Source organism: Trichomycterus rosablanca, chromosome 25 (assembly GCF_030014385.1).
Source record: "Trichomycterus rosablanca isolate fTriRos1 chromosome 25, fTriRos1.hap1, whole genome shotgun sequence".
Classification (NCBI taxonomy): domain Eukaryota; kingdom Metazoa; phylum Chordata; class Actinopteri; order Siluriformes; family Trichomycteridae; genus Trichomycterus; species Trichomycterus rosablanca.
Window position 1 is genome coordinate 2,725,332 of NC_086012.1, and position 15,985 is coordinate 2,741,316.

General features: G+C 40.0%; 3 protein-coding genes across 4 annotated transcripts in view; 2 read left to right on the forward strand and 1 right to left on the reverse strand.

Annotated features, from left to right (window-relative positions):
- Nucleotides 1-1,110: 1,110 nt before the first annotated feature.
- Nucleotides 1,111-3,716, reverse strand: pmvk (phosphomevalonate kinase). The gene is made up of 5 exons (XM_062987930.1): nucleotides 3,625-3,716; nucleotides 2,675-2,738; nucleotides 2,445-2,597; nucleotides 1,940-2,069; nucleotides 1,111-1,727 (listed from the first exon to the last, which is right to left on the reverse strand). Exons 1-5 carry the CDS (start codon nucleotides 3,714-3,716, stop codon nucleotides 1,546-1,548), a joined length of 621 nt encoding a protein of 206 aa, XP_062844000.1. The 3' UTR covers nucleotides 1,111-1,545.
- A 1,658-nt stretch (nucleotides 3,717-5,374) lies between these two features.
- Nucleotides 5,375-9,127, forward strand: eaf1 (ELL associated factor 1). Its single transcript, XM_062987723.1, has 6 exons — nucleotides 5,375-5,586; nucleotides 6,675-6,769; nucleotides 6,873-7,009; nucleotides 7,131-7,297; nucleotides 7,462-7,674; nucleotides 8,028-9,127. The coding sequence occupies exons 1-6, from the start codon at nucleotides 5,484-5,486 to the stop codon at nucleotides 8,075-8,077; spliced, it is 765 nt and encodes a 254-aa protein (XP_062843793.1). The 5' UTR covers nucleotides 5,375-5,483; the 3' UTR covers nucleotides 8,078-9,127.
- A 650-nt stretch (nucleotides 9,128-9,777) lies between these two features.
- bbs9 (Bardet-Biedl syndrome 9) overlaps nucleotides 9,778-15,985 on the forward strand; it is a 106,021-nt gene continuing 99,813 nt past the window's right edge. Inside the window, exons 1-5 of one of the 2 annotated variants that reach the window (XM_062987587.1) lie at nucleotides 9,778-9,841; nucleotides 11,706-11,821; nucleotides 12,191-12,341; nucleotides 13,830-13,894; nucleotides 14,294-14,407. In XM_062987587.1, the coding sequence (XP_062843657.1) occupies nucleotides 11,710-11,821; nucleotides 12,191-12,341; nucleotides 13,830-13,894; nucleotides 14,294-14,407 (442 nt within the window). In that variant the 5' untranslated portion in view covers nucleotides 9,778-9,841; nucleotides 11,706-11,709. Of the gene's footprint in view, nucleotides 9,842-10,100; nucleotides 10,144-11,705; nucleotides 11,822-12,190; nucleotides 12,342-13,829; nucleotides 13,895-14,293; nucleotides 14,408-15,985 lie in introns of those variants that run through there. The other variant, XM_062987589.1, reaches the window with a different exon arrangement.

The window sequence follows — 15,985 nt, forward strand, 5'->3', positions numbered from 1 at the left end:
ATAAAAATGAGGGCACAAGCTTCTATTTCTGTATTATAGTTTATTTAAACCAAATCCTGATCATGTTTCTCTAATCTAATAGCTTTTGTAGGTTCAGCTCTGTAGCATTTTGGCCACACTGTTTTCACTGGCAGTGTGGGACGTGTCCCTGTCATACAAAGTGCTTTAACCAATACAATCACTTCATAATGTCTTTAATGTAATTGATTAATTCTAATGTAATTGTATTGTGCTTTGACAATAGAACTTTAACAACAGCTTTACAGAAATCCAGGTCCAAAAACCCCCCTCACAAGCAAGGCTTCAATGACTGGCTTTTTGAGAGAAACCATGAAGGGCCCAATACTCAACAGGACCCATCCTCTTTTGGCATGGTATTTGGATTAATTAGCTTAAACACGTGTAGATGGTTTATAAATCAGGAGACCTTACAGATTAGAGTTCAGAGTTTAGTCAGTGTGAAGGTCTAATGGTGAGTTTTTTTGGACATCAAGGAACTAATACACATTCAGGATATTACCTGCATTTAGGTGGCTTGGACAGGACGGTCCGACAAAGGAACCCTGCAGCAGAAGATGGAAGTGGGCTGTATCTGCTATCTTTTATCTAAATATTACATTTATAGGATAGCTGGACTGATTTGTCTCGCCCGATTTCAGGGTGATTGTACATGAGTATCTTGTCATGTTAAATTATATATAATCAAATTTAAACCACTCCTATCACAACTACCAAACTGGGCCCAAATCATAACAAATTACATGTTTTATATTTAAGGTACTGGGCTATTGCTTTTACAATCCAGGGTTTAAGCCGTACCACCCACAAACCTCAAGTTCTGAGCCCTCAGTTGCTTGGATTGTATCCTGTCTCAGTTGTAAGTTGCTTTGGTATCTGCCAAATGTAAATAAATGTCTAAAATTTAAATAACTCCAATTTCTGAAGTGTGTATGTCTTGGTGCAGAAAGAGGAGGGGGATATGGACTGTCTAATCTGAAAACAATATTGATATAGTTCATGGATAAAATAGTGCAGAATTCAGCATGTTTGACTTAATAAGGGTGTAATTAATGGTAGCAAGTATGATTTTAAAGAAGTTCATTCTGTAAATATATTTATTTATAGTTCATGTACAACACAATTCCAGAGCAGCAATTACGTGTAAAATACTTAGTCTAAACATTTGAGACATTTTAAATGTAAAACCAGACGAACCTGTTCAACATTTAAACTGAAAATTCTATCTGAGCGACTTGGCACAGCTTGTAAACTGGAGGCCACAAAGCAGCCTGGTCCTGGAAACCTCAGTTTGTTCCTCTAGCTTTACATGTTCTTTCATTTTTCTCTGGTTTCTGAATTCTGCCCAGCCTTCCAAAAACATGCAGAAGGTGGATTGGCTGATGTAAATTGACCAAAGTTGGTTGTGAGTGTGTGCGAGTTGTCCATGTGTTTCCAGGTGGCGCTGGACCTGAAATCAGAATACTGTCCATAATGTTTTGAGGTGTCGAAAGCAATGCCTTTTCCCCCCACCAGGATGTCTCATCTTCATCGTCCATTTAATCTGATGCTGTCTTGTGTGCTTTGGTCATTTTGTGTCCTCTCTTTAGCCAAAGTTAACAGACTTTCAATCTGTCTGTCGAGAACAGTGGCATCTCCTTCGTTTTTTATGGTCCAATCAAAATTCGCAACTTGGTCCAGACCACATTCAGACTCGGCATCATCCACTCCTGAGGAGAGGCAGAGAGATCATAGCGTTGTTTAGTCTAACAGTTATGACTCTTTAATAGTAAGTTTTATTTATACGCAGTTGCCAATGCATTATTTTTTTTTGTCCTTTACTCAGTTACTCCCACTATGCACAATGTAAGGCCCATTACCTCTCAGATCTGGATTTAAGTGTCTCCACTGGTCTAATTGGAGACTGAGTGGTTTATTTTACCTGCTGTGAATCTCCAACCCCTTTGAGCTCTGGTTTGCTCTGAAGCCTCCACTCTGACAGTCACACACTGCTGTGGGTACTCGCTCCAGAACCACTGCAGATCAGACATCCGCCTGCAGTCACTCACAATCTGATACAGGAGACCGACAGAAGATATTAGATATTAGGTGAGCACAGGGAGACAGTTCGTTATGGATCCTCACATCCATCTACTTCCTTCTCCTACACTTCTCCCCTTCCCTGTATGAATGACTGGCTTTATCCTATTCATCCTTCCCAGCAGTACTGCTGTCAGTTAAGAAAATGTCTTTTTTTTCCTTTGTACAATACATGAACCATCAATCCACTAAATCAACACAAGCAGGATCTGTTAATCTCAAGACTTCACCTCAGGTTAACTTTATTTTCTAGAGTGTTTATTATTATCTGACCACGTTGTTATTTTGGCTTATAGCGAGTCAGTTTATGATCACGCATTTCTACTGGACTCAGAGGTTGTCCTCACCCACACAGGCTGGGAGGCTCTGTGTACTGCCATACGACAGAAGAAGCCCGGGTCCTTCTCTCTCCTGTTCTCCCCCCAGTGGATCATCTCCGCCCGATGCTTCTCCTTATAGTCCCCCGCTCCAAGCAGCTCCTCATAGTCCAGACTGTGTTCCTAAAAAGGGAGGAATTATTACATTTTTGATCTGATGTTTGCAACGAAGTGACATTTAACAGTGGGATGATGGGTACCTGTGCATATTGTTCTTTGAGGGGTCCAGACAGCCGAAGAATACAACACACCTTTGATCCCAGTCTGTAAATATATAAATTAATACTGTTTTGACAGCTTACACACTTCCATACAGTTCTAAATAAACTGCAAGCAGTGATGTTAGATGTAGGGTCACAGTCGGATCTCTCAGTTATTTTTACACCACTATTATTACAAATAAGAAGTGTTTCAATTGCATTTATTTCTAATTATTATTTATTAGGATTTTAACGTCATGTTTTACACATTATGGTTACATTCATGACAGAAACGGTAGTTACTCGTTACACAAGAATCATCAGTTCACAAGTTTAACGTCAAACACAGTCATGGAAAATTACCTCACTGGAAACCGGAGCTCCCGGAGGAAACCCACACGGACATGGAGAGAACATGCAAACCACACAGAAGGGACCTGGACCGCCCCACCTATGGATCGAACCAAGGACCATTTTGCTGTGAGGTGACAGTGCTACCCACTGCATTTATTTCTAAAGGTGGTGCAACCTGTTACTAAGTTAGGGGTGATATAGGTGTTGGGTAGCTTTGTCCATTTGTCATTTGTGCTTTACAAAGTTTGTTTTATTTTCACTCAAGTTCCCTTTGTGTAATGCCATGTTGGTTTAACGATTGAACCTATTTAATGTCATTATATTTAATATAGCCAAAAGTATGTGGACACCCAGGAGCAGGAGCAGACCTTCTTTCTTTCCTTGATGTACTTTTGAACTAGCTCTATTTATATGGGCAGAGAGAATTCACTACCTGCACTCCATTATAATCACAAACAAGGAATTGTAAAGCCATACCACAAAGTGAAATAACGTTAGAGAATTTTCTACACCACCTGTATTCTGCATATGTTCATAAAGCCTACACTGAACTTTATAAACGTGTTTGGTGTGTAAAAGTTGAAAGCACAGCTCACCTGTTTTGAATTAAATCAGTCACATAGTCCTTCCCTGATTTCCTTTTCCCACTAAATAATAAAATAAGCTGAGGTTGTTGTGCAGCTGTCATTATTAGATTCTTTAGTGGGTTTCATTCAGTCTCTGTGTCTCCGGTACGATTCCTTAATCCCACCGCTTTTCCGTCATAGGCACGCCCCTTTTCTATTTGCTGCACTGTGATTGGTTAAAACACTTGCTTGAGCCTGCGCGTTTGCTTAGCGTAATACACACAATATAGGTTCTTTGTTGTTTTCATTGTTCATATTTTGTATATCTTAAGGTTTTATTGTTTTCAAAAATAGATAAATATCAGTCTTTAGTGTGTAAAATCTATTTCTATTACACTCTGCACTTTCACATACGTCTCTTTTTAAGTGGTTTATTCACTGTGCGCGTATATTTGTATTTTTACGGTAATCGAAAGCCCGTCACCCCATACGCGTCGGTGTCGTAGAAGTGAAACCACCTGCAGGTCCCAAACCAAGTCATGTCCCCTATGTAGTGCGCTAGTTATGTTCTATTTTAGGTCATAATTTACGCACTAGGGTCCAATGTATAAAATCTAGTTTATGTCAGATATCTCACAACATATTGCAGTAGGTTAGAGTCCAGACAACCAAATCCAGGCATGTCGAGCACCCATCGTGGGTTTAACCCTTCGTAGGGTACAGTGGATTTATTTAACACAGCATAACATGTTGGTTAAACGCTTCAGAATGTTCCTAAAACAAGAATCCTCATATTTCAGATTTTTGTTTACAACATTTTGGATTAATTTGCACATAGAACATATTTGTTATCTTCATATTTCTAAAAAAAATATGCCAGTAGGTGGACTGGGTGCTCTAAATTACCACTAGGGTGTAAGTGAAAAAGGACCAGCCAACAGAATTAAGGAGCTAGTAAACTTGATTAAATAAAAATGCGTTATTATCATTATTATTATTGTATAATAACGAGGGACAGTGGGAGCCTAGTGGGTAGAGCTTTGTACTATCAATTGAAAGGTTGAGAGTTCGAATCCCAGCTCTGCCATGCAGCCACTGTTGGGCCCTTGAGCAAGGCCCTGAACACTCTCTGCTCTAGGGGCACCATATGATGGCTGGCCCTGTGCTCTGAACCCATCTTCCAAACAAGCTGTCATACGTAAAGATATATATGACAAATAGAGGCATTCTATTCTATATAGTCAACCTTGACTCCCTTTATATACCTAGTATATACGACAAATGCAAAAATGATAATTGACTGGGTTGCAAGAAGGTTTGTGGTGGGGTCACAAATATTTTAAGTCTTTAAAATAGGACTGTGTGGCTTGGTGGGTAGCACTGTCGCCTCAGCAAGAAAGAAGGTCCTGGGTTCGATTCCCAGATGGAGTTTGCATGTTCTTCCCGTGTCTGTGTGGACGTGTCTCCGGGCGCTTTGGTTGCCTCCCACAGTCCAAAGACGTGCAAGTGAGGTGAACTGGAGACACAATATTGTCCATGACTGTGTTCGATATTAAATTTGTGAACTGATGAAGTTTGTGTAATGAGTAACTACCGTTTCTGTCATGAATGTAACCAAGAGTGTAAAACATGACGTTAAAATCCTAATAAATAAATAAATAAATAAAATAGGACCAGTGGTCAAAGAATCACTTCACTAGATCCTGTGCACTGTATCAGGTTGTGAACTTGATTCGGAGACTTTTATTTTGGTAAGAAGAGAAACGCATTTCCGTCAACACGTTCATGTCGAGTTTTGTTTTGATCAGATTTTACAGTGAAGGTTTTTAACTTTAATAAAGAACTTTATGAATAAATGTAGATGATATTATAGTGAATAATCAGCAGTGATGAACGGGAGCAGTAATCCTCAGTTAGATAAACAGGAGCACGTGTTAAAGCTCGGAGAAAGCTTTGAGAAAAGACCAAAATCTTCATTTCACACCATCAGATGTGAGTCACACAATCATTATTATTCATTATTTACCTGTAAATAATCAGATCTGGTTCTTTTATTTACTAACCACACAGTGAGTTTACAGTGGAGCTGTTATTTACAGACTAGTCATAAATAAAATAAAAAGCCCATATGAGTGTAGTGTTGGGCCACCAGTGTTGATGGCTGTGGTTTTATGATGGTGGTGGAAAACATATTCCAAGACGGCTCAAATTCTCCAATTTATGTTTAATTGGCTTGATCTCTGAGTTTGTAGTGATTACTATGATTTCCTAAAAGTACCTGGTTTCACATAAACAAATGTTTAGACCTACAGTCCAGTACATATAGTCCAGTACATATCTGGCACAGTGGCTCAGTGTGTAGCACTATTGCCTCACAGCAAGAAGGTCCTGGGTTTGATCCCCAGGTGGAACGGTCCTTTCTGTGTGGAGTTTGCATGTTCTCCCCGTGTCTGCATGGGTTTCCTCCAGGAGCTCCGGTTTCCTCCCACAGTCCAAAAACATGCAGTCAGGTTAATTGAAGATACATAATTGTCCATGACTGTGTTTGACATTAAACTTGTGAACTGATGAATCTTGTGTAACGAGTAACTACCGTTTCTGTCATGAATGCAACCAAAAGTGCAACAAAGTGTAAAACATGACGTTAAAATCCTAATAAATAAAAATGAATAAACATATCTAGTACAAAAATCCACTTCAAATTTCTACTTACAATGGTCTTTATACATCAACGTTGTTTGCTGTCACTTTCATTAACTGTTTGGTATATTTTTATATCATTTTAGCGGAGGTGCAGGGTCAAACACACGCCTGGTCGAAGTGCATATAAATAAAAGTGTTTATCAACCTAAGAAAAAATATCATCTACAAACTAATATCAAACATTTCTGTAAGAATATTTTTGACCCAACAGATTTTGTCATAATTAAAAATAGAACAAAAATAATCAAAAATCAATGTGTTCCCAACAATAGTTATGTATAAAGAACAGCTGCAGAAATAATTGAGATCCTGAGATTGCCTTGTGTACTTGTATGTAAACGCCTGATCATATCTGACTGTGTTTCTTTTATATGTAGATGATTTTAAGCCAGCATCCATCGACACCTCCTGCGAAGGAGAGCTGCAGGTTGGGAAAGGAGACGAGGTCACCATTACTCTACCTCATATACCAGTAAGCAGGATGTTTTCTGTCATTTACAGCACATTTATTGATATCATGTGCCTTAACACAGTATATTGTGCTTAACTGTCTTCATTCCATATTTAATAACAAGGGTTCAACGCCTCCCATGACGGTTTTCAAAGGAAACAAACGGCCATATCAGAAGGACTGTGTGCTGATCATCAATCATGACACTGGGGAATTTGTGCTGGAAAAGCTTAGCAGCAGCATTCAGGTCAAGAAGACCAGGTAAGAACACTAAAATAAAGTCTGTCGCAATAAGAAACCAATCTAGCATGTACTGTACCTCATTTATATAGGAGTAATATAACTAATATTTCAGCTATGTTAACCTCTACTGGTTTATCAGAGCCGAGGGCAGCAGTAAGATCCAGCCTCGGATGGAGCAGCAGTCAGTAAGAGCCAATCAACCTCCATCTCAGTTCCGTACCCCTACAAAACTCAGCGCCGGGGCCAAGACCTCCCCGACTAAAGATAACCCGTCTCCTGAACCTCAGCTGGACGACATAAAAAGAGGTAAATAAATACGTAGCTCTTTTCCTATCAGTACATACATTTTATTCTGAGCTTTTATTCTGTATACAGCTGTGTACTGTCAATGCATATCTCAGGACTTGGATGGAAAAATGATCTGGAAATATGATGATGCATTAAATATACCTTATAATTATTTCTGTTAGAGCTGAGAGCGGAGGTGGAGATCATCGAGCAGATGAGCAGCAGTGGCAGCAGCAGTTCCTCAGACTCGGGCAGCTGTTCAGGCAGTGGGGATGACAGCTCCAGTAGTGACGGAGAGGAGGAGACCCCCAGCCTCCACGTCTCCCCTAACAGAGATTCCCAGAGTAACGGCGTGGATAAACCACAGGGCAGCAACCAGATTATAAACACACTCAGTAAGCATCGCACACAGCTACACACAATATACCGGCACACACTTACAATACAACAACATATGTGATGTGATGTGATGTTGTCAAAAGTATGTGGACACCTGGCCATCACATTCCAAACCTATGGGCATTATTCTGGATTGTGCACCCTGCACTCCAAACTAGTTAAACAAACCATGTCTTTATGGATCTTGCTTTGTGCACAGGGGGACGGTTATGCTCAGATGTTATGATTTTATATTTTGACAGTGGGTGCGACTGAAAGTCAATAATAAAGAGGGGTGTCTGCATACTTTTGGATATATAGTGTTTTTAAACATCTTAACATGATGATGTTTTCGCTGGTGTGATTGTAGGAAATGATCTGCAGCTCAGTGAATCTGGAAGTGACAGTGACGACGATTGAGGGCTTCCCGTCATCATTTGCTCAGCATGATACTTAGCTTGCTGATCCTAAGCATCATGTCGAGCTGCTCTGCTCTAGTTAGATTTTTGAGCCAATCAGTATTTTTATATATGTATATCTTATCAGTACAGAAATGTATAGTTTTTATTTTAGATGTACATTGTAGATCTATATTTTAGTTTCTTTGTTGTGACAAAGCTCATGAGTTATTAAATGAAAGCTTTTAGTGCCTTGAAACAGTATTTATCTCCTAATCCTGGCCTGATGTCTGATATAATTGTTGCCTTTTGAATGGTCTTGCATGATCATTCTCCAAATTTGCACTTCTGTATGATCATATTTTGACTTAATTTGTTCTGTGGACAGTCTCTATCATACTGATAGACCTTACAAAGAGTTGACCTGTAAATAAGCTGAAATAGTATAACAGAATTAAGGAGGTTAAATACTTTTCAAGGCACCAAGATTGTTTAGAAAAACCTCAGCCTAGTGATTATTTTGCTTAGAGTTCTTATGAAGTTTATCTTAACCTACCAGATTGTTGCCATGATAGTTAATAGTCAGTAATATATTATACAAGTCCAGGCCTGTCTGTCTCATTTTAAGGGAAATCTTTCATGTTCTGCTGTCTGAGATGAATTATGGATCTTCTGAAGCTTCTTAAGGTTTTGCTTGAGCTTCATTTGGATTGAACTAGGTAGCTTTGTCAGTCTGGCTGGAGAGATGAACACTCAAGTAATGTATTACAGTCTGAGCACTTGAGGCTTCAAAGCCTTGCTCAAGAGCCCAACAGCAGCACCCTGGCAGCGGTGGGGCTTGAACCAGTGACCTTTTGATAACTAGTCCAATACTTTAACCACTAGACTACAACTGCCCTTGTAGCCTTGTCCCGAATCTGACTTAAGAACATACGTATATTATGTATATGTGTACTTTTACAGTCCAGTACTGACAGATACAATCCTAATTACTCTAGATAGAATCAACTTTTGTGTGTATGTATGTATGTATGTATTGTTTGTTTGTTTTAATAAAGAAGCATTAACAAGCTGTTTCTCTTTTGATTTGAGTACTGTGGTTTCTATATGTGATGAAACAATAAGTGAGTGTTAAACACAAGACACAGCGTGAGCGGTCCTGACACCAAAGCTACTACATTAACATCTATTTTTAAACTGAGGCGCTAACACCACCAAGTCCTCCCCACATATACAGCATAGGGGCGAATAGGGGCGGCACGGTGGCTCGGTGGGTAGCACTGTCGCCTCACAGCAAGAAAGTCCTGGGTTCGATCCCAAGGAGGGGCGGTTCGTGTCCTTTCTGTGTGGAGTTTGCATGTTCTCCCCGTGTCTGGGAGCTCCGGTTTCCTCCCACAGTCCAAAGACGTGCAAGTGAGGTAAATTGGAGATACTAAATTGTCCATGACTGTGTTTGACATCTTGTGTAGTGAGTAACTACCGTTTCTGTCATGAATGTAACCAAACATGTGTAAAACATGACGTGAAAATTATAGTAAATGAATAATAAATGAATAAATAAAGAATATAGATATCATTAAACATTTCCAGACTCATGATCCAAACTTTTATTTTGGAGAAATCAGATTATTCAGCTGGTTTTGCATCACTCTTAATCACCGTTGGTGTCGCTGCCATGGCAACAGCGCCGCGAACGCACGCGCTGCTGTGCGCGAGGTGAGATGCACGAGCTCGTGAATGACCGTTAAACGAATTCGGCGCGGCTTCGGTGTTCCAACAATTAACGGTAAACGCGCAAATATTATAATTTCATAAATACTTACGCTTAGAAATGTTCGTAAATTAGCTTTCTTGTGCGACTGTGTTGGGGTGAATACCAAATAACTCGGTTATATATGTATAGTGCACTACACGGTGTCGAAAAAGGATTACTGTTTACCCTATGTAGGTCACCTATTTAGGGATTTTAAAGCCATTTGGGATACGACCTCGGGTTAGCCCCTTCTTTCAGCAAGCTAGCATTTTCGGCTACGTCCCAAACAAACAAGCATACTACAATACTAACTAATGTGTAATAACAATAACGCTGTGGGTAAAGTAACTGTTATTTTGACATGTTATTTTAATTCAGGATGCAGCCTAAGAACTTCAAATAATTAGTATATCTTGCTAGCTAAGCTTTTTAACGGATACGGGTAATTTATTCCTTCTAGACATCACTTATATACTTATATAAAGTCCAAACCAAAACAAATGCGTTTTGTTCCAGTAGTTTCTATAACCGTGTTGGTATTATTTACTAGCCAGTGATGCTGATGTACACGTCCGTTACATTATTCCTAAAACATTCAACAGGCTGACTCCATCCTGATCCTTTAGTATTCCAAACATTAGTTTTTCCTAACCCATGATCAGGGTCGCGGTGTGTCTGCCGCCACCCGGAAACACTGTGAGCAAGGCCATTCCATTTCAGAACAACACACTAACACATTTATTCATTTAGAAGCAGTCACAAGATCCCAGTTTTCCTTCTGGTATGTACTGAGTGGTGGCGGATTACCAGTGTACCCACTTAAACCCACTCGTTGGGAGAACATGCAAAAGTCTGACTGAGGAGAGGTCTGAACCCAGGATCTAGGCTGTGTGCCACCCATTCTTCAAGCTGCACCACTATACACTGTCATACTGCATACTGCATATTACATACTACCCCAGTATATACTTTGATACTGCATACCACACCCGCACCATTATATAGACTTATAGAGAACATGCATACTACACAAAGAAAGGACCCTGGACCTACTTGCTTACTGTGCATTGCCCTAGAATAAACTATACATTACCAGACTGCATACTACCTCAGGATATACTGCATGCTGTCATACCGCCCCAATTTATAATGTATACATAATGCATATACTGTATATAATGCCAGAGAACAAGTATTGTGCCTTGTTTGGCAGTTTACACATAGCCATTGTGTCCTTCTCAATTTCCATTTCTTTCCTTCTGGATTGGATTAGCTGTCTCTTCCACCTGCTCAGCAGCCAGAAATTAGTCAAGCTGCTTGCCTTCAAAACAAATCCTCTCCACGTGACACAGGGTACCCAGTCAGTGGCATGACTGAGATCTGTCCAGGTCACTGGAAATGCTGGGATTACAGCACTGTAGTACAACCTAAAATAAGTTCTCTCTTATGTGTCATTAAAAAATACTGAACAAACCCAAAAGACCTACACTATAAACTATAAGAATTGCATAAAATCAATGTAGAATCAACTTTCATATTTATATTAGCGGTTTTATTAAATGTATTCTTTTTAGTAACCACTTAATCTTGGTCAGGGTCTTGGTGGGTTAGGCAATATTCTGGAAACACAGGAATTCACCCTGAATAAGCTTTTCTGTTGCAGAGTAACACTTAGAGTGAAAATTATGAGTGTCAAACCTTTCATTAATGGAAACCTCTGGATTTGGAAATAGTTATAAACAGGATCCATTTTTAAAAATTTCGTTTCTGCTTGTCAAACTCAAGCACTCGAGTGTCAGTCAATCTGGACACTTTCGTTCAGCAGTGGCCGTAATGTGAACAGAGCCTGGTTGAGTTTCCAGTGATTGACCGACTTTTTTACCTCCTCCCATCGCAGTGAGATGTCTCTGTTTAAGGCACGAGACTGGTGGTCGGCAGTCCTGGGTGAGGGAGAGGAGTTTGACCAGGGCTGCCTGTGCGTCGGAGATGTGGATAACAGCGGCAGCGGCTATGGTACGTCTGATATTTTTTCCTTGCCTTAATATGCACAAGGAAATGCATTCTATTTGTACACCTCTAATGATGACTGATTTACTCAGTTCATTTCATATTGTTGTTGCCCTTTCTTATAACTTTCCACACCGCTTAGTTAATAATCCATATTTGATATATTTTTAACTCAGCATATTTTCCCAAAATAAACCCCCCACGATAAACCAATAAACTCAAATGAACAAAAGCTTTTTTGAATGAAGTAGTGTGTGATCATTCAATCACAGAAAAAGAACAAATGCAAAAATATCTGTATCCCTTTGTGTGTGTGTGTGTGTGTGTGTGTGTGTGTGTGTGTGTGTGTGTGTGTGTGTGTGTGTTGCTGTGTAGATAAGGTTGTGGTGGGCAGCTACATGGGAATGCTGCGGATCTTTGCCCCCCATGCCACAAGGTCGGGTGAGCTGAGCGGACTAGATGCCCAGCTTCTGGAAGTGCAGCTAAAAGATCCCATCATACAGGTGGAACTGGGGAAGTTTGTCTCGTAAGTTTTCTCTCTCAAAGTCCTGCTGTTATTATCATGGCTGTAATATTGGCCAGCTGTGTGCAGTGTGTTATTCAGGATAATCCAAAAAATCTGATGATTCAGATAGAGCTGTGGGTTCATAATGGATATTCTTAATTATAATCAAACTACAGCTGAATAAAGCAACACAAAATGCAAAATAAGGGGCATGGTGGAATACACTGACACCAGTATATACTTATATACTTATTTAGCATTTATTTACCCTAAATGTGGGGTCCCGGTTATAACCAGTATAAATACACAGCATCTTTACCTGCTGTACAGAGATTTAAACTAAATAATTTATGCCCTTATTTATGCAAGACACATCTTCACATTTACCCAGCACGCTGTCTGTTTTTTTTAGCCACGCAAGATGACGTCCATGTTTACACAGCCCACAGGAGTGATTTTTGGCTTTAAGTCTTAAATCCTATGTGCTACACAGTGTGTAACTAAACCATCGATCGAGATCTAATTAGACATGCTATTTAGTACGGTAGAGTGCACCTCGGAACACAGCCGGTTATAAACACTGCTGTTTTATTAGGCTCCACTTTCAGTAAGCATTGATTGGCTTATTATATTCCAGATATGTTCTGTTCTGCCCTAGTAAGACTTCCTGTCTTTCCTTTATTTAACCCAAATCCCTTACAAGTATTTCCAGAGCCGTCTGGCCCCGTGAGATGAGCACTGAACAGAACCCAACCCAGACACACACGGTCTCTGCATAGGAACATCAGCCAGTTCCCCACTTTCTTCCCATAACACTACACGCTGTGGTAAAGATTACTCACGTATTTGGATGTTTTGGTTCGTCATTGTTTTAGGAAGCTCAGTTGAAACCTATTATTAACATTTTTATATCTTAATGGTGTGCCAAGACAGAGAAGATTTAGTGTAGTGAAAGTATTATTACTGGCACAGCGCTTCATGCTTTGGTCTGGTGCCACATTTATAAACTCTCCTTTTTGTTTTTTGTTCTCTAAACCTCATTTAGGGGTTGAAAGATGTGACAGGTTTGCAGTAGAAACCACAAATTGACCTCACTGGAACAGTTTCTTTCACATTTCTCTTATACTGGGAATGTTTGTCTGTGTGTTTGGAACGCAGTCATGCCGAGCGTGCCCAGTGGTCCTCCAGCTAAGACTTCTTAATTGTCTGATTGCACACATGTGGTGTAAACTTGGAACACTGTGAAAATCCTATATTTTGCTCTATGTAATCATTGCCAAATCCTCTGTTGCAATTCTTTTTGCCGCATGTACCACACCCTCGCTGGCCGAGGATGTCTGAGACCCTGACCCGTGTACAGCTACCAGCTGCATCTTTTCACCTGCCAGTGGCGTAGTCTCAGAGGTTCAACTTTCGTGCCTGTTTGGACACTGAGCCAGGTTGATAGTGTGATTTTGCTTTTTAATATGATATATTTTTAATGTGATATATATTTTGGTTTTGCTTCAGATGCTCAGAGCTGCTTCACTTGGCGGTGCTGCATCCAAGAAAACTCTCAGTTTATGCCATCTCAGGTCAGTGCCCTCCTGAAAAAATCTATTTTTCTTCACTTTGTTTTATTCACATATAAAATCAAAATCAAGAATATAACGTTTTAATTTTGAAGGATTTGTATGGCTAAAGATGCATCCACAACCTCTCCCACACATATTTAGTGTCCAAACTATTGAATCTATAAAATCTAATCTATTAGGCTAAGGTAATCCATTTCCTAGTCACATGCTCACTTTCTCTGTGTCTCATTATACCTCATAATACCCCAATCACCCGTTTTAGCTCTTGTACAAACCTAAAGAAGCAAAATTTGAACCCCAGGTATGACAGAGGTCTATATGGATTGGTCAGCATTTGCGAAACCCCTGCTTGTGCTTGTAATATTGTTTTCTGCTCCTGCATCATTATGTCATTATCAGGTACTGCTGGGAACGTGGAACATGGGGATCATTACCAGCTTCGTCTGGTCTATGAGCACAACCTGCAGAGGACGGCCTGCAACATGACCTACGGCCCTTTCGGAGGGGTCACCGGTGAGCTCATTTCTTCAGTTCTTACAATTCAGTCATGTTTGATTTCTTATTACAATTTGCTTGCTGTGTGCTGCTCTTAAACACTGGCCAAGGCAATAACTCTTGTTATTGACCCTATCTTGCATGCTTTAGAATTCAATGTACTGTATGTGTCTTCTGTTGAAAATGAATGGATTAGTAAAATTTTCCTTTGGATGTCTGGTGGAATCCATGCCTCGGCAGTTCAGAACTATTTGACTGTAAATTAGGCGGGTGGACCTGATGTTTTGGCTCATCAGCGTTTATCTTTTTTACACACTTTATACACATTATGTCTGTCAACTAGGCTCTTGAGTGGCGCGTCAGTAAATTACTCTAGCCCACAACGGCTGGGATCCAGGGTTCCAATCCACAGTGCTACGGCGGTTGAGCAGCTATGTATAGACATGATTGGCTGGGTGGATGGTCGATGTTATGCAATGGATTGCTAACGGATTATGGAAAACCAGACCCACTGCAGCCTTGATCAGGTTATGGTGGTGGTAAAGCAATGATAATGAAATGAAATTTCTGTCTACTTTTTATTTATAAATATGAATAATAAATTGTGTATTTCTATGAATAAATAACAATATTACAAAAAGTTGATTAATTAATATATCTTGTACTTTAGAACTGTTCAATTATTATTATTTTATTTAAATTTAGTGGCTTAAAGGCTGCAACGCGAAGAAAACTATTTTATAAGTGTCTACCTTTAGTCTCAAATTCAAGAATCTTCCACAAGGTGTCAGCAAAGCTTGTATTTTAGTTCCTTCGTTGCTCATTCATGTAAATGCTTTGTGCTTTTATCTAGTTCATGCAACACAATTTTATTTTCAGCTTTAAATAATGACTTTTTGTCTGCGAGTGTGAGAGACAGTAAGAGAGACTGCTGAAATGAGCAGTCAGAAATTCAGCGGGTGGAAACGCCGGGGAAGCAATCTTCCTAAATGGTCTAATTAATCATGTAGATGGCGATGTTAATGAGGTCCCCGGAGCAGGAGCAAGTCCAGGAGCTGAAAAACAGACAGTAGTAAGAATGAAACGGAATGAACTGTACAGCCTGTTCAGTATGCTGGGTGGCCCGGTGCTGACCCGAAGCCGGTCTGGACTGGCAATTACACCCCTCGCACTACATTAAAAGTCATTACGCCGTGCTGAACCTTCCAAAAAGCATTAACACTCACTCTCACCTAGTTAGTCATTCATACACGTTGTGTCTGGTTATTTCAATACGCAGTGGAGATGTGTGGTTCTCGCTGACCCCTCGTTGAAAAGTGAGCATAATTTTAATGGCGCAGAAAGACCTAATTACTGCCTTTGTGTGCAACAGCTGCTGTTTTACAGCTGAATACAAGGCAGGCCTCATTTTCTGTGATCGGATTTAGACGTGTGAGCCACGCTCTTGAAACAGCGTGACTGGGAGAGGGTGTGACAAACTTTATACACTCAAAAGCACCAGCATGAGGAAGCTTTTAGAACTGCCCAGCATCACAGCACAAGCCAAGTCGTTCATTTATTGTGTGTGTGAATAGTTCTGCTATAGTTTTGCTATGT